At 37.1% G+C, this 19,480-nt stretch overlaps 1 protein-coding gene across 14 annotated transcripts in view; it reads right to left on the bottom strand.

Moving 5' to 3' along the window:
- The window catches only part of ST6GALNAC3 (ST6 N-acetylgalactosaminide alpha-2,6-sialyltransferase 3), a 576,783-nt gene that overhangs the window by 43,481 nt on the left and 513,822 nt on the right, over positions 1–19,480 (bottom strand). For 9 of the 14 annotated variants that reach the window (XM_079129192.1, XM_079129198.1, XM_079129194.1 and 6 more), the window contains one exon: positions 15,116–18,430. The exons of 1 other annotated variant lie outside the window; for it this stretch is intronic. In XM_079129192.1, coding sequence (XP_078985318.1) covers positions 18,244–18,430 — 187 coding nt within the window. In that variant the 3' untranslated portion in view covers positions 15,116–18,243. Of the gene's footprint in view, positions 1–15,112; positions 18,431–19,480 lie in introns of those variants that run through there. 4 more of the 14 variants (XM_079129190.1, XM_079129189.1, XM_079129184.1 and 1 more) reach the window with 4 other exon arrangements.

The following is a 19,480-nucleotide window of genomic DNA, read 5'->3' as shown; positions in this document are numbered from 1 at the left end:
TCTTTCCATCATCTCAAAAACCACACAGTGCCAGCGTGCTGGGGATTTTCAATTCACAATGTGATTGCTCTTGTTTGGGAAGCCAGATCACAAACAATCCATATTTGGAACCTCCTCTAACTTTTGATACAGACTAAACTACTACTCTTCATTCTTACCTACACTCTTCACTAAGACCCCTGTGGACTGCACAAACCTCCATTTAAAATTTGCAGCATTCTCTTCGACTGTCATTTATACTTTTGTAAATGGGGTAGCTTCTCAGAAGTCCTTTTCCCCCTTTTGATATCTGTTTTCCTTGTAAGCCAACTCCATGGGATTATTTCTCACTGGATTCATTCTCTCAAGATATATACTAGGTTGGGTGTGATAACACACACCTGTAATACCAGCAACTTGGGAGGCTGAGGCAGGAGGACTGTGGATTCAAAAGCAGCCTCGGCAATTTAGCAAGGCCCTAAGCAAGTAATGAGACCATGTCTCAAAATAAAAAATATAAAGGGTTGGGATGTTGCTCAGTGGTTAACTGCCCCTGGTACCCTCCCCCTCAAAGAGATACATACTAGATGTTCTGGTTTAGATGTGGTGTATCAAAAGTTCAAATGTGAGGCAATGCGAGAGCGTTCAGAGAAGAAATGATGGGTTGTAAGAGTCTTAACTTAATCAGTGAGTTAATTCTCTGATTGGAATTGACTGAGTGCTAACTGAGGTGCTATGGTATGGCTGGGAGGAGGTAGTAATTGTGACGTGGCTTTGGGGTATATATTTGTATCTGGCAAGTGGAGACTGTCTCTGCTTTCTGATCACCATGTGAGCTGCTTCCCTCTGCCACACTCTTCTGCCATGATGTCAGCCTCACTTCAAGCCCTGAGGAATGGACCCAACCTTCCATGAACTAAGAACTCTGAAGCCTTGTACCCTAAATAAACCTCTTCTCCTCTACAGTTGTTCTGCTTGGGTCTTTTAGTCATAGCACTGGAAAAGCGGACTAAACCACTAGATTTACTCCAGCTTTGTATATTTTGGTAAGTTTGATTTATCATCATTATGGACATAAAGAAATATGGAAATTTTGCTGATCGATGTCAATGGGTAATGAAGCCTTCATTTTTCTTACCTTTCATATTTTACTGACTAGTTCATATCTTCTCTCAGATTAAAGTGTCATTCTTAGGGTGGAGGTTTTTTTTTTTTTTTTAACCTTGTCTAGATATACATGACATGTTAGGTAACTTATATGGGGACTTCCAATGATTCTGCTTTCTGGTTTTATGCAATCTCCTTCTCTTAAAGAGCTTGCCTCCATCCAGTAGAATACAACACTGGGGGGGTGTCATGTCTGAGATAAGATTATAAGGGATTGTGACTTATTTTATCAGCAGACACTCTCCTTTGTTGATTTTCATGTGTTGAGGGTGTGAGCTGTCTTAGCAGAGGTACACATGGCAAGGAGGTAGAGTAACACCCACCAACAACCCTTGAGGAACTGACCATGGTCAGCTACCACATGAGTTTGGAAAAGGATCCCTCTACAGTTGAGCTTTCAGACTAAATATCTGCTCTTATTGGCACTTTCGATGTAGATTTGTGAGAGCCACTAAGGAAGAGGATTCATATGTACCATGCTTGTATTTCTGGCCCAGAGAGGCTGTGCTAAAATAAATACATGTTGTTTTAAACAATCAAGTTTGTGGTAATTTGTTGCATAGCAATAGATAATTAATTGAAATGTCCACTCTATCCTTTGTACTTTTATGACATTTCTGTACATATTTCTATCACAGAATTTTCAGAACCTAGATTCTCTACTGTGCAGAGGAACCCAAATATATATATATATATATATATACACATATATATAGTAAAATTTTACTATATAGTAAAATTTTACTATATATATATATAGTAAAATATATATAGTAAAAAATATATATAGTAGAATATATATATATATAGTAAAACTTCATAAAGATAAATACTGCATACCCATCTCTGAATCCTCTAAAGCTCTAATGCAGTACTATGAATTTGATTATATCCATTAGATATTTCTTGATATCATAGAGACTGGGACTAAACCCCAGTTATACACTAAGCATATATATATATGGAGAAAAAGAGAGAGAGACAGAGAGAGAGAGAGACAGAGAGACAGAGAGACAGAGAGGTGGGTGGCTGGTCCTGCCTCCTGATCTTGTATGTAAATCTTCACTTCAGTGTCCTTTATGCTCCTCAAACTACTGACCATGTCTAAAACAGTATCTTCTCCTCTGTTTCCTATTTCAGGTTGTGATATCAGCATGCTCCCAATGTTTAAGCCCCAAACACAATTGTAAACTACCCTTGGTTTCTTTCCCCACTCTGTGTAATCCTTTAAACAATAGTTCAGATATAAGGTTCCTTTATTTGGAAACTTTCCACACTTTGCATGCAGTGCTCTTAAAGTTAAACATTCATACTGCAGCCTGTAAGACTTGGATCATCTGGACTCTGATCACATTGCTCATTTATCTCTAACACCGTCCACCTCTCACCTCTGAGGTTTTCCTCCAACCAGCCATCCTAAACTTCTTTCAGATTCTGGAACATGTCACACTTTTCTCTTAATCCCAACTTCCTGGCATCATGCTGTTTCTTGTCCATGCTTGCCTCTTCACATTCCCCTTGCTGGATTCACTCCTGCTCATCATCCTGGTCTCAGTTTGAAACCACTTTCCTCAGGAAGTCTGTCTTAATCATCTTGGGTGGTCTGCCTACCCACCCTCTTGTCCGAGTGATGACTTCCTACATTAGGCAACACTCCCAAAGCACCTGCATTTCTCCTGGTCAAGTACTGAAGCCATTGTTTAGAGCTGCCTACTTGTGGAATCACTCATTGCACTGTAAACTCCGTAAAAGCAAAAACTACGCTGAAAGTGTTCACCCATAGATCCTCTATGCCTATTAGAGTGTTCAGTTTCCTTTTGTATTTCCTGTGCACTCTGGTGATGAACGTCTTTTCATGTGCTTATTGGCCATTTATAGTTCTTCTCTTGAATAGTTTTCATTCAAATTGTTTGCCTACTTTTAGCTGAGACATTATCATTTTATTATTGAGTTCTAAGAGTTCTTGGATGTAGATATGTGTCTTACAAATATTTTCTTCAGTCTACGGCTTGTCTTTTTATTTTCTTAAGAGTGTCTTTCAAAAATGAGTTTTTGAATTTGGTTAAGTCTATTTATCGATGTTTTTCTTTCATAATTTCTGTTTTCTGTGTTTGTGTGTGTGTGTGTGTGTGTGTGTGTGTGTGTGTGTGTGTATGTGTATGTATGTGTGTTAGGAAATCTTTGCCTGTTTCCAAAGCATGAAGATTTTATCCTTTGTTTTCTTCTAGAAATTTTAGAGTTTTGTCTTTTATGTTCAGGTTAATCATCCACTTCAGGTTAATTTTTTCCATATGGCATAGGGTAAGAATTTGATATTCATTCATTTCCATATGGATATCTGTTTGTTTCTGCACCAGATGTTGAAAAGACATTTTCTTCCATTGAATTGCCTTGGCATCTTTATAGTAAATCATTTGACCAAATATATGTGGATCTATGTCTGGACTCTAGGGTACAGCAATGGTCAGAGTTCATGAAATCACCTGGGTGGCCCTTTAACTGACATGGAGTAGAGAAGGGTCTTTAGGAAGAATAGAAGAGGTCAGCAGAAATTGGGAAAAGGCATAGAAAGATATTGATTTATGATCTTTCAAGTAGCTATCTCCTTCCCCTTCCCCTTCTCCACTCATAGTGAATAATTAATTTTTCCTGGGACCTAAAAGGTCACTTAAAAGAAGAGAAGTAGGTTATTTAGAACATGCAATCCACTTAATTAAATAAAAGAAGGTAATTTCTCCATTAGATTTTCTTTGGTGACAGATAAAAGTTGGGTTAGGGACATATTATGATTTTTGCTTTCCCAATTTGTTTCTGAGTTCTGCTGAAGTCTCCAATTAGATGCATACAGTTATCATTACATTAGGAAATTTTCATTCAAGCTCTGTAGATAAGTATAGATGAAACCATCATAAGAAAAGCATAATCAGGATAATTCACATTCATGGTAAGTCCTAAAGCTGAGAGTGACTGCATATCAAGAATAATAACACAAGACTAATTGATCTACATGGATAAAAGGGATAAAATGGATCCATATTTACACCTAAATTGGTTCCACATCCTGTGCTATTTGAATTCACAGCTTACTTTGAAATGCTTTGAAAGGTGCTGTTTGTTCAATGAATACATGTAAAAATAGTACCAGAGCCTTAACTGAACCCTGGCCCCCCTAGCAAATTCCAGAGAAGATGGGAAAGAATTCTTAGCATTTTACTATACTATGGATGTTTTCATTTAATTTTTCAAAAATAACCTCTACATTTTCAAATAAACATTGCTCTTCTACAAGACACTGCTGTCAGAAAGCCTCATCTTGTGTTAGATGAAAGTGTTTTTATGTCTTGGCGGCTGTCTCCTATATTAGCCATTTCAATAAGGCATTGCTAATAGAAGTTCAAGATGTATTTCCTGAGACCCAGCATGTACTGCGTCATCCTGAGAATCTGAATCACCCTATAGGTATATTGGAAAATTACCTGAACAGATACCTGATGCAATGACAATTTTTATATCTGAATCATCATTTCCTTATGCCTCTTATGTTTCTGTATTACACGATACTTTTTTTTGCATCACTGTTCTGTGCATTACCTTATTCTGAGTCACCTTGCAATAATTTAGAATTTTGACTTTTTTTTAACTCTTTAAACTTCATAAAGATAAATTTCTCTCAGCAAAGGAAACTATCAGCAATGCGAAGAAAGAGCCTACAGAGTGGGAGAATATCTTTGCCAATCATACTTCAGATAGAGCGCTAATCTCCAGAATCTATAAAGAACTCAAAAAACTCTACACGAAGAATACAAATAACCCAATCAACAAATGGGCTAAGGAAATGAATAGACACTTCACAGAAGAAGATCTACAGGCAATCAACAAACATATGGAAAAATGTTCAACATCTCTAGTAATAAGAGAAATGCAAATCAAAACTACCCTAAGATTCCATCTCACCCCAATTAGAATGGCGATTATCAAGAATACAAGCAACAACAGGTGTTGGCGAGGATGTGGGGAGAAAGGTACACTCTTACATTGCTGGTGGGGCTGCAAATTAGTGCAGCCACTCTGGAAAGCAGTGTGGAGATTCCTTAGAAAACTCGGAATGGATCCTCCATTTGACCCAGCTATCCCACTCCTTGGCCTATACCCAAAGGACTTAAAATCAGCATACTACAGAGATACAGCCACATCAATGTTCATAGCTGCTCAATTCACAATAGTCAGACTGTGGAACCAACCTAGATGCCCTTCAATTGATGAGTGGATAAAGAAACTGTGGTATATATATACAATGGAATATTACTCAGCCATAAAAAATGATAAAATTATGGCATTTGCCAGCAAATGGATGAAATTGGAGAATATCATGCTAAGTGAGATAAGCCAATCTCAAAAAGCCAAGGGACGAATGATATCGCTAATAAGTGGAGGATGACACATAATGCGGGGGAGGGAAGGGTTAGTGTTAGGGTTAGAGTTAGGGTTAGGGAGGGGGGAAAAATTTTTTAATTTGTAAAAAATTTAAAAAAAAAAAAAAAAAAGATAAATACTGCAGCCTACCCATCTCTGTATCCTCCAAAGCGCTAATGCAGTACTATGAATTTGATTATATCCATTGGATATTTCTTGATATCATAGAGACTGGGACTAACCCCCCAGTTTTACACTGAGCATATTATCAGACTTTCACTATGTTTGCGTTGCTAGGAATACCGTTAAGCTCATGGCCTCTCCAATTCTCCATACTGAGAAGACAGGTTGACACTGTGTGATGATTAAAATGCTTAATGTTCAATTAGCTTTCTTGGATTAAGTTTAGCAAAGGAAAAGGCAGGTAATTTAAAGTTGTATTGTGGAAAATATTATTTTACAAAAACCTTAAGAGGGCAATTTGAAAAGGCCATTGATTGCTTAAAACTTCAAATATCCAAGGCATCATTTTGAAACTACAAAGACCAGATAAAAGGATTATAAATATACTGAAAGTGAGTGGTACAGACTAGAAAACTGAAAAATGCAGTGAAACTCAATATGAAGAATTTATTTATTCTAATAGAAATAGGCAAAGGTGGAAAATATAAATGATTCCTAAATCTACAGTGACATCCATTATCATAAATTACCAACATGAGGAACGCTGTGATACTAAATGCAATTTTCTCGAGCCATTATATTTCAAAGACATATCATAGTAGTAATTTTATAAAAATATGGAAGTATGAAATGTGAATGAATTTCCTCCATGGGAAGTGAAGGAATTTATACCTTCTTGAGAATGATGTCAGTGATAGGCAGTCATGAAACTGTAAAGATGGTGGTAGTGTGAGGTGTGTGCATTCTTGGGAGTGTGTGTGTGTGTGTGTGTGTGTGTGTGTGTGTGTGTGTTTACCTACCTTTAATCAAAGGTACTCCCAAACTTGGGAAACCAACTCTAATCATGAGCTGAGTAATACCTGTCTTCAGCAAATGACCTGTTTTAAGAGATAGCTTCTGAATATGTTGCTGCTAAGATGAGGGTCTTCCAAAGCCTATATATCTTGGCACAATTTTCAGACCTTTGGTGGCCTTTACACATGGGAGTTTCATCCTGTTTCATACCATTTTGGTGGCTTGTACAAGGAATTTTAGTGGCTATTGAGTCCAACTCTCTAATCAATGCAATCACTGAAAAATGGTGTCATGTGATCTATCCACAAACACTTCACACAATTTCACCCATTCTAAAAATCCACACTCTAACTTCGGACTCCTCCTCTAAATGTCCTCCTGGGACAAAATCTGAAATTTTATTGATTGGTTCTAATTCTATCCAGTAAAGCCACAGAGTTTAATTCTGCACCTGAATTAATGTTTTTAAATATTTGAATTTAGTTCTCTCTAAAACATTCTTTTAAGCTAATCACATGTTTCTAACTCCTGGTGCAATGAAATTTCTAGTTCTCTCATGGGATCCTGGTTGTTCCCAACCTTATTCCTCTCTTTTGAATAGATTCTCATTTGTCTGCATCTTTAAAGTGTGGTGACTCCCTCTGCAATTGAAAAATGGACCAAACATAGAGGAAGAGCTAATTCATGAAAAAAAAAATGTAAATTGCCAATAAATATGCAAAAACTTAATTTCCATGGTAATCAGTTAAATGCTAATTAAAAGACTATAAACTCCTGCCCCCCCACCCCCTCGGCTGGTACATATGAAGTTGGCAAGAATAAAAAACCTACTGTTTTTGGCAAGAGTTCAGGACAGCAGTCATCACTATATGCTAGTAAAATAAAAGGAAAAAAAATCAGAGAAGTGTTCAAAAATTCATGAACACAGTTATTTACCACATAGGGAAGAGTAAGAAGGGAGAAATGGTTAAATAGATTATGGCACAATGTAGCTATTGAGAATGTTTTGGGATAATCTGATGACATAGGGAAAATGTTTGTAATTTTTTTATTAAGGAGACAAAGAAAGCTATAAACTCCCTATACATGTAAATTTTATTAATAATATCTATAGAAAAATATTAGATGAATACTGGACAGTGAGCATGGACATTATAGCCTTTTTGTCTCTTGCAGATTCTAATATCTTACATTCAAATCAAAAATTTAAGTTAATTTTTAAAATATACTGAGAAATGATCTGATCATTCCTGATCCTTGGTGATGCTAATATCGTGATCTTAATATCTGAGGGTATTAAAAGGGTATCTGACATTTTAAATTGTTTTTTCTCCTAATGGAGTATTCTAAAATCTCTAAACGTTTTTCATAACTACTGCTATTAAGTCATGCTCCTGTTTTTTTAACCAAAGTGTCCCAGATTTATATTTGTTCCTATCTAGTATCATCGAGTTTCCCTGAATTCATATATTGTGCAATAGAACACTGTTTAGTTTATTTCTGTTTCTCCATATGCAGCAGCCCCTCGTGGTTCAACATGATTCACAGCTCCATCTGCATTACATTAATGTTCTTATCCAGCACTAATGCCCTTTTCTTCATCAAAGAGGGTGAAGTATATTCTTTTTTCACTAGGGAGGAAACCCATCATAATCAGTGTCGGCAAATGATGTGTTGGCTAAACTGTTCTAATTTGAAGTAAAACTGCCACTGAAGATGAAAGACCATTCTATGAACATTCATTGTATGTGTTATACTTCTAGAGATATTTAGGCATTTGGTAGAAATTTTTGGATGATTATACAGATTTTTAAGTGATTTCATAAGCATGGAAAATTGTATATTTGAAAAGTTTTATCAATTATAAATTCAAGAACTCTCAAAGCATAATGTAATTTTCTACTGGTATACATTGTATTACTCAAGAATTTTAGCTATGGGCATAGGGATAGTGACGATACCACTCTGATAAAACTGAATAATTTATCCCTGTAAAGAACCATAATATATTCTTATCACTAATTATAACTCCTAGAAACAGTCAAACTTGTCATTAACTAACACCAGGCGCTGTACTTTCTTGTCCTTACAAGGAATTTCTCATTGATCTGGAAGAAGGTAAACACTGGCAGATTCCTTTCTCTAATTATTTTGCTTTTAGACTTGCAGCTAATCTCTCTCATGGGCAAACTAAGAAAATTTATATGCTAACATGCAAAGCACTTTTTCCCAAGACAGCAAATAGGTTCCTATTGGGCAAAAAAGAACTTTAGGATGCCAAGTTCTGTTTGTGTTAAGGGAATAAGATTTCTAGATATATTGAAGAAAATTATGTCAACTGGTAGAAAGTGTAGGGGAGAGAGAAAGCATTGGCACCTCTTTTCTTAAGCATGTACCTTATGTTTTGATAATGGCCCATTTATTTATGGCACACTGGTAATTTTTCTTTTTTGAGCAAGTGCATATGCCATTGAGAGCACAGAAAGAGGGGCGAGAAAGGGATATTTGCAATGTTAAAATTTGAGAACCAGCAATTGCACTTTTTACTTAAAAAAATTATTGTGGCACTGCATAGACCTGAAGTAGAGTTGAAGTAGAGTAGGCCATTGTTTGTGTCATCTTGCAAAGGAAGAGATAGACAGAAGAAGTTCGTCAGAGATGAGAGTGGATCTGCCTCACCTTAACCACAGATCATTAAGACATTAAAAGTTGTGTTCTCTATTGTTGGTCTGCTGCAATCACTTAAAAATGTTTCCTGCTTATCAGTTTCTTTCTTTGCTTCCTCTGAAAAAGAAATAATATCCTCTCTTTTTGGCATAATGAAACCTAGATCGATATTTTGTTCCCTGGGTTATTCTGTCTCAGGTGTGGGTACTGATATCCATGCAGAGAAATACTAATGCAAACAACTCTTTGCAACAGGTGCACAAAACTGAATGATTTTTCATTTCTTTTTTGGCTGTATGTCTTCATGAACAAGAATACTGTGGCAGAGATTGTTACATCTTCATCAAATCCTTTTCCTGTTCCTACTGGGCCTGCAATTAGACAACACAGCCCACCTAAGTGCCAGACCATGTTTCTGAATCTGGCACGTGGAATGCAGAGGGGGTGATGTTCAGTACCTACAGGCTCGCGCATGAGACCCTCCAACATCAGATCCATTTTGCTTTTCTGCATTATCAGGTCAAATAGAGAGAACTTGAAAGGCCAAAAAGAGGGCAAAGCCACATGATGAATGTGCCTTCATCTCTGAGTTGCCTTTGGAGGGCAACTGGTTGGCTGGAGAGGATCCCCCCATGTGGAACACAGGCTTTAAAAAGAAGCAAATCTTCTTTCGTTGGGCTGCTAAAATTTTGGAGTTCTGGGTTACATCTATTAGCATATCCCAACAGGACATAGACTTTAGGCCAAACTGCTTTTGTTCAAACCTCAATCCATTATTAGCTGTGTGACACTGGGCTAACTACTTCACCTTTCTGTGCTTTGATTTCTTTATATGTGAAATGATGACCATAACAATATGTACTTCATAAAATTTGGTGGGGGGGTTGGATGAGGTGTATAGTCCTTTAGTCAACCTGGCATATAAGTTACTATTATTTATTTCCAAAGAAGACTCTTTAGGACTTGGAGTTATGTAGATCAGGGCTTTATCCTCATTACCTGCCCCTCCCCCTGCAAAAGAACATAAACCCCCCAAATACTCTTATTTTGATACCTCATCCAAATATATGGTGAGATGGAGCAAGTAATAGAAACTGATTTTTTAAATGAGGAACTATGCAAATATAAAGAAAGAATAGTTAAATGGAGAGATAGAAGTGGGGAGTTTAAGTAGCTTATGTACTAACCTGACTTTGGAAGGAAATTTCTCTCAGCCTAAGATAGCTAATGCGGACTAAAAAAATTTTGAGAACTGACCAAAATCTTCTCTTGTTATTGACCAGAATAGAATTTTGGATACCTTCCTACATTAAATACTGAACATACTGAATATTTTTACCCTTTTTTCTTTCAATGACAAATAGTCTCTGGCTTTGTTTACATATCCTTACTTGTCCTGTTGTAAAAGAAAAAAAAAAAACCCTGAAAAATGCTCACAGCCCTTTGACACTTGGAAAGCTGTATTCTAAGACACAGTGCCTATAAATAAAGCAATATGATCCCAGAAAAAAAAAATCCCTCACCTAATGTACAGCTGTGCATTTACAGTCTCCTCTGTAAATAGATGAAGATTACTGGTTTTAAAAGTGAATGAGAGACTACAGCAAAAATGTGTGAACTCAGAAAAATGAGTGAAGCATAAAATATACTATGTGTAATAGAAATGGGTATTTACTCGGTAGCAGTGACAACAAAGTTAAACCCAAGGAAATTAGTGCTTTAGGTTGGGTAACAAGGAACCATAAAATGCCTTGGTTCTGGTCCCTGAGAGTTTCTTAGAAGAAACTGCTCTCTGTAGGCAAATGCTTCAATTTGGAAGTTGGCTATTTATTAATCAAGATCTTCTCTACCTTTATGAAAGTGAGCTTCTATTTTTCTGAAGTCTCCAAAGCATGAACAAAAGAAGACGTACACATGGAGAAAGAAGAGCTTTTCTACCTCAAAAACAAATTGTGTATATTCTATACACAAAAATAAATAGATGGGGAGAGAACTTAAAAACAGCTAAGTGAGGTTTTCTGCAGTGTTACAATGCCCAAGGACAGTTCCAATTCGGTGCCTTAGCAATTTACATGCAATTTTATTCTGGTGGTATCTCTAAGGTTCAGCAAAAACAAGCACCAGAACAATACACTATTTCTGAGCCACAGGAACCATTTTCAGGCCCCAGTGCATATAATTTCAAAATTCTTCACTCCTAGCAGTATCATATTAGTAAAAAACATATATAATTGTGTTATATATAAAGAGAAATATTCTTGATATATAATGTTTATCTTTGATATATAAATAATTATATCAGTATGTATATTAAATATACTTATATATAAACATACTTCAGAAGGCCCTTTCAGTCTTGCATGCTGATTAAGTCTTGTGGGACATCATGGGACATGTAGGGCTGGTATTTACCTTTCTGAATGGTATGTGGACACAGAGAATGTGTGCATTGAAAAGATGAGCAATGAAACCAAAGAGAAGTATTTCACTGGCCACTGCTGATGCCCAATTTTACTAACCCAAGCAGCTGAAGTGGTTTGGGAGTGACTCTTCTGCTCTGGTGAACAGTCAACAGTAGCACCTGACAGTTTCATCAGGTAACCTTCATCACCCAACTGCTCTTGGTGTGTGTTAGTCAGCTTTTCATCTCTGTGACCAAAATACCTGATCAGAACTACTTAAAGGAAGAAAAGTTTACTTTCAGATTTGAGATCATGGTTTCAGAGATTTAGTCCATGGTCTGCCAACATCGTTGCTCTGAATCCAAGGTGAGCCAGAACATCATGAAGGAAAGGCATGTTGGGTGGAAGTTGCTCTGCTCATGAAGGAGAGAGAGCAAGGAGAGAGAGAGAGAGAGAGAGAGAGAGAGAGAGAGAGAGAGAGAGAGAGAGAGAGAGAGAGAGAGAGAGAGTTGGGGGCTGTGCCATGTTGGCGGCGCCAGGATGGCGCCTGATCACATCGGCAGCGAGGAGGTTAATTGACATAAGCACACTCAGGTGATTTTCTCGTCCACGCACACAATGTATGCGCATGTGTTCTCCAGCACTAATTGCCTGCTTGAGCGTCTGGCCTAATCTTTGCGTGAGAGGCATGGCCCTGCTCTCCGCGTCCTGGAGGTGATATAAGCGTAGGCAGAGCGAGACAGAGAAGCAGCAGCCATTACCAGAAAAGCTAGCAGAAGAAGATACACGCGGGGCAGCAGCCAGAGGGGAAAAACACAGCAGTGAATAGGGGCAGCTGCGGAAGGCAGATTGCGGAACAGAGAACTGAGACGCATCACTAGGGCATCTTAGGTAGATACACCCTTAGTTCACAGGATACAGGACTTTAAGGCGTGGCAGGTCTCTCTCCTTCTAAGCTCTGAGAAAAGCCTGTCTTTCTTTCAAAGTTTCTCTCTTAAGCAAAGTTTCTTTCTCTGATAAGCGGGGTCTCTCTCTCTCTCTCCTCTCAAAGCAAGTAAACCTCATTTCCTCTATCCAAGAAAGCAGTGCACCAAAAAGAAAGATAGAAGTGCCTCAGTTTCCACTCCACCACCCATAAGACCCGTGCAAGTTGTTGCTGCAGGCGGTGACAAATATCCACAGATTTTGGAACCACAAAGAGCCAGCGACAGAGAGAGAGAGAGAGAGAGAGAGAGAGAGAGAGAGAGAGAGAGAGAGGGGAGAGGGGACAGGGGAGAGGGGAGAGGAGGCAGGTAAGAAGTTGAATCATTTCAGGGCATGCACACAATGGCTCACCTCCTCCAGCCATGTCTCACCTGCCTACAGTTACCACCCAGTCCCTTCAAACTGGAATGGCCTGATTAGATTACAGCTCTTACAATCCAATCTTTTCACCTCCATATGGGGGAACTTCTCATATCCAGACCATAACACGGTGCACCCATGGCTTAAATGTCTTCAATGCCAAGAGGAAGAAACATCTTTGTATTTTTAACACGGTCTTAAAATTTCTATTTATTTATTTATTCATTCATTCATTCATTCATTCATTCATTCATTTAGGTACTGTGGGTTGAACCCAAGGGGCACATAAACACTGAGCCACATTGGTCAGCCCTTTTTAATAGTTTATTTAGAGACAGGGTATCACTAAGTTGCTTAGGGCTTCCTGAATTGCTAAGGCTGGCTTTGAACTCACCATCCTCTTGCCTCAGCCTCCTGCATTGCTGGGATTACAGGCATGTGCCACCATGCCTAGCTAGAATTTCTTGATACGAGAACATGGCCTACTCTTAGCAACAAACATAGAAAATGGAGAATATAGACAATTACTAGGAGATGGTCCTTCAATTATGCAAATATTCCTATACTTCATTGAGGGGATTCTCTGATTCTGAGTAGAATCAACACTAACTGGAGTACATTGTTCCATGAATATAGATTCTTTTAATATACATGTATGCATTTTTTTCCAGCTGCTATTCTGTACTTTGAAAAAATATAATGGAATTGGGTGTGATAATGCACACCTGTGATTCCAGCAACTTTGGATTCTGAAGCAGGAAATCATAAGTTTGAGGCCAGCCTGGGCTACTTGGCAAGGTCTTGTCTCCAAAAAAAAAAAAAAAAAAAAAAAAATGTGATGGTGGGGTAGATGTGGGAGTGACTGGGAATATAGCTCAGTGATACAATGCCCTGGGATCCATCCCTAGTACTGAAGGAAAAAAAAAAAAAAATGTAGTAGAAAAAGTATTAGAGAAGGAGATAGGAGATGAAAGTTTGGGTCTCAGTACTGCCAACAGTCTGTTTTATAGTCATAGATAATCGCTTCACTATATATGGGTCTGGTCCTCATCTCTAAGGTGGAGGAAATAGACTGGAGGGTCTTTAAAGACCTTTTAGCTCTTAAAGTCCAGATTACTTGGAAAGCCTAGCACTGGTTCCTTCAGTCATTGGTTTCTTCAGTACACTATCAAAATAATGAGATCTTGCCATTTACAAATGGAGTTAAGTTCAAAGCATTTTTTCCCTTGTGTTCCAGGGACATTAATTCATTTGCTATGCTAAGACATGCAAATTGAAACTGGACAACAAAGTTGATTCTTTGCCTTTGACATGCCATGTTAAAGCTTAGATGGGTATGTTTTTTAAAAAAGTAAGTCATCTTTATATTTTTCTGCTTATCAAAATTAAACTCATCTCGTAATTAGCATCCAATTAACACCACCAGGTGAAGTACTCAAGTGTTGTCTTTATTCTAAGGAAGCCATGAATGATTCTCTTCTGATGGCTTTATGCTTCTTGTAAGGTCGGCAGGTCCCCAATTCAGACTCTTGTTCCCAGACCAGCTGATTCATACCAAATCCTCAAAGAGCAATCTCCTTATATAATTTCCTTTTTTCACAATGGTCACAGTTCTCTAGCTATATAATAAAAATCATGCAAATCTGAGTCCTGCTTATGCTAAAGACTGGCTTATTTGAATAGGGGGACCAGTGTTCATTTACTTCTGCATGAATGAAGCCTGATGCAATGTTTTTCAATGTGATTTCAGCTAAGCTGCAATCGGCAGAGTCTTACGATACAGATTGCTATACTTACAAGTCTGATTTGTGACAACTGTGGCATCTAATTGTGTTCCCGGTTCTAGATTTAGCGTCTTATCTAGCTTTATCCTTCTGGCCAGCTATTGAATATGATTTTATGTACTCTCAGCAATCAGTACTTTTACTTTGAATTTCTGCTTTTTTCATAGGATTCAAAATGAAACCCAACAAATTTCAGATGGAGTCTAAAATAGGGTTTTTTTTGTGATTCATACATCAGTGAAGAATATAGGATTACATGTATGCTTTCATATATGGTTACATAGTTATAAGTATATAAGTATATATATATGCAAATAAGTATATTCATATACAAATGGACTCTATGTCCATATGTTCAAACATCACCCCAAGTCTTACCAAATTTTATTTTATTTGATAGGTCTGGTAAAACTGTGTGAGCATCGTAATACAAATCATCACTACTTGTCACTAGGTTTACTGAGAAAGGATTCAAACATTCATTGTAAAATTGTTTTTAAACTTGCTTTTACTAGGTTTCTGCAGAACTAGAAATATTATTATTATTTTAATGATATTATTATTTTAATTAATATTATTATTATTTTAACTCACACGCTTTTGTACTGATTTCAGAAAATAACGGCATTTTTCATAGTTTTGCCTAGAGCCTTGGGTCATATTAAAACACTTTTATTTTTCACAGGTATTAATTAATGTCCAGGATAGGTGCACATCAGTGATGAGTGAGTTCGTTTCCATACTCCAGTGTTTAGATGCTGGATGAAATTCTTTTCAGTTGACCACAACCTGTGGAAATGTCTAGAAATTGCCTCATACTTCTCTATCAGCAAATCTGAGATGAAAAATTTCTTCCAAACATGGGAGAAATTCAACTGCATTTCTACTAAAATTAGAAAGCTGGAATAAGAATTAGGAAATGGAAGCAGAGAAAATTAAGCCTACAGAGGAAAGGAAGTCATGAGTTTCTACCAAAATCGCAATTACACTGGAGATAATTCAACTGGGTCTCCAAGTGGAGAATAAAATGTTTCTGTTTCTGATTTTAGGGGGGAAAAAAAGAGATGAAAGACAACAATGAAAAAAATGCAGAGAAGGAATTTTGTTTAAAAACAAAAGAAAGAAAAAGAAAGGAAAGGAAGAGAAAAGGGAGAAAGGGAGTGAGGGAAGGAAGAGTGGAAGAGAGGAGCAATCTCCCCACTGCAAGTCTGGTGTCTGCCTTTTCTGCACACGTGGAGTGAGGAGACGGAGCGCTGGACTCTCCTTCATCAGGGAATCAAAGAATGAGGCTGGAGAGCAACCATGTCTTCAAAAGGTTTTCATCAGTAAGGGCAAAAACAAATAAGAGTTGACCCTCCATTTACTAGGAAATTAAATAAATTAGGTCATGGCATTCCCCAAAGCTTTCTGATTAATCAAGGATTCCTTTTTATTTAAAAGTGGAATTTCTGTATCACAACAGGGAGAAAAACAGTGTATTACAATTTTAACATTTGTATCTGTTGATTTTTGCGTGGACATTTCTATTCATCATTAGCTCAAAAAAAATATTCGGAGATCTGAAAATCACATGAGGAAACAACAAAATAAGACCAACTCACTTCAACGATGAAACTGGAGCTTGGGAATTTTTATGGACGTGGGTATCAAATGGGCAGAAGAGGAGCAGGAGAGAGGCTTTTACCCAGATCAGCACATTTTAATGATAACTCATCTTGATACTTAGTACTGGTAAATACATGCCAACTCTTCCTGAGGAGCAATGCATCATCACTTCCAGCCTCTTAAATATTCTTTAAGTTGAGCCTGGCTTTTGACTTTTAAATCATTCTGCAAGGAAGTATCTTCCTAGCTACCCTCTCAGCAAATGAACCCTCTAATGTTTAATGAGCAATGAGGATACAGAAAACAGTTGCTTAAGCCTAGGACTATTTCTCTACCTTCATTCATTCCTATTGTCCCTACTTCCCCATATTTTCCCTATCTAAATAGAGCAATTAACAAAAACAAACAAATGAACAAAAGAAAAATAATCAAAAGTACTTAAGTTCATGGGGGTCCTAGCCTATGGCCAAGACCATCTTTATGGTACTTTTTGTATTACCTTGATATAATATATTGTATTTGGCATTGCAATCAATTGGTTACTAATCTATATAAATGCTAGTCTATGCAAATATTAGCAAGTGAAGAACTATGGTGTATATCAGAACAATCAACAAATTACAGATCAACTACTAAAGAGATGGCAGAATATGCAGGCAATAGTTCAATGAAGTGGTCACGGGCATCACATAATATAGGGCATGTGAAAGGACTCTAAATGACAAAGCACTTTGGACATTAAGGTCATCATTATTGTTATTATGGTATAACAACTGATAAACTATGGGGAAAATTAACCCCAAGAAGGCAAAAATTCTGTTCAGAAGTAATATAAGGAATCACTCATGTCTAACAGTCGGCACTTGGCAATGATACTGTAATGTATGGAAAGACACATCTTGGGCCTATAAAATAGAAATTTGAATATACAAATATATACTATGAAGTATGATAGGATACAAATTGATGTAAAAATATGCTTTGCTTTCCCTGTTTCATGATTATTAAAAAGCATATAATTTTGTGTTGCTGGATGTTGAAGCAGAGTTAGGAAACCCTTTGGTTATGTTTTAGGAAAGTTTCACAGTATATGTTATTACAGTGTTGAAGTTGGTATCTTACATGTTAAATAGTCTTCAGAAGTATTTAGAACTCAGTCAAAATAACTAAACATTATTCCGATACTATGTTTAGTTATGTTGTTTTGAGTAGTAAGCGTGAAGTGGTCCGAGAGGAGATTCATCAAGATTTGCTACTTGGTACATTTTGGATTGTGTGTTGAGATAGTCAAGTGACCCTGATCTGTAGGACTTCATGATATCTTCATTGCTAATTAGGTGATGGCCTGAGGCTTCAGCTATTGGAAAGACCACAGGAAGAGGGAAGATGGCATATCAGAGAGATACCTTCCCTTCCTCAGGCTAATTAGTAAACTGTGATAAGATACTTGTACCCTGATAGCATTTCTTGGGACAGTGTTTGACAGTTAACCATTCTTCAAGATGGTGTTGCTGCCCAAAGACTCAGTAACCTCTCCTCATGAGGCCAAATTCCATGACTTTTGAAAGTTACTGTTTAAGAATTCTGGGCAGCTATCTTGAAGGGTAATCTTCCATTTCTTAAGTCACAGTTGTCATATCACTGGCCTTCATTTCGATTCCAGTTAAATTATAAAGTGCAGTATGTAGTGTTGAACCTTCATAAAGAGCATAATGTGTACCACCACCCTCCACGGAATCCCAGGTTCAAATTTCTAGCAGAGTCAACCATCCATATCGGAGAATGTATAGGGACTTGAGCATCGTTGCTGTTGTCTTTATCGTCACCTTCATTGGTATCACCAGCATCACAGTTGTTAGATCACGATCAGGACAAGTGATGTGGCAAGATCAGAAAAACCAACATCAAGACACTGTCCAGTTTGGGTGTGTAAATATTATTCTGTGTTTCTTGGCCCATTTAGCAAACACTTTCTTTTCAGTGATAAACCTGTGTCCCCCATATGGGGCATGTTCATGAAGAAAATACTCATCACACTCATCTCTTCCTTGTTCATAGTAATGATAGGGGACTTTTCTATACCCTTCTGTCCTAGAAAAGAAAAAAAGGAAAGGGAGAGAAAGATTGAGATGAAGAATGAAGCATTCACTTACAAGAATCCATTAGGTGCCCAGTAAATGCATTTACTTGAAAACCCATAGATGATTCTTGTTGATGAACTCAGTTAAAAGCTATTATGTATGAAAGCTTTTAGGAAGATGTACCAGGTTTTTAGTGCTTTCATAGATCGAGGAAAATTTATACATCACACCAATTACATTCAAACATATGGCTATCCTTTGAAAGGGGAAATGGTGTATAATGGAAGCAAACTTGGCCAGACTGATGCTCTTACAGAATTTAAAGAAATTTTGTGATGTTTCAACAGTAAAACTTTGGGTTTATCTGTGCTCCACTATATATATACAGTTAGGTTAGAAATATTTGTTCATGAAGATTATGGCTGAGTGTTACCATTTTGACAATATGATTAAAACAGTCTCTGAGTTATTTTGTGTCAATTGTTGGTAGAGAATATATTTCATTACCCTGATGAAGCATGAAGGGTTTGTTTTATTATCTAATTAGAAACTATGCCCCAGCTAGGATATACTATGGATAAACACATTCATTTTAAATAAGGATCTGGCAGATTACTCACTTATTAGTGAAATATAATTTCCAGGAATTCTTATTAAGCTGTCAGTTTCTCTGAGGCTTCAGGACATTTTGTCCTTCATGATCAAATATAACTATTGAGTGGATAGCCATCCATCAAGCCATTAGAGCACAGAGATGACAAACTCACTTTTGCAAATTAAATTGCCACTAAACTTGTTCCAAATTTCCAAGCTACAAGTCCCTGACACGCCACTGATTAAGGGAAAGTGTTCCTTCTGACATTTGACATTAGACTGTGGTAAATATTTTTCTTTTTATCACCCCTAAAAGTCACAACTTGATGCACTGACAATAAAATGTCATGTCAGCAAAGAACACCAGGAAATAATTGTTGCTTTATCTGTTTCTCAGATTTATGACATTAAAATGAATTGTGATATTTTGACAAGATATCAGAATTGGAGCTGCATAAAAATAATT

This window comes from Sciurus vulgaris (assembly GCF_902686455.1).
Source record: "Sciurus vulgaris genome assembly, chromosome: 1".
NCBI classification, from domain to species: domain Eukaryota; kingdom Metazoa; phylum Chordata; class Mammalia; order Rodentia; family Sciuridae; genus Sciurus; species Sciurus vulgaris.
The sequence above is the reverse complement of the archived record's forward strand: the minus strand, read 5'-3'. Positions and strand labels throughout refer to the sequence as shown.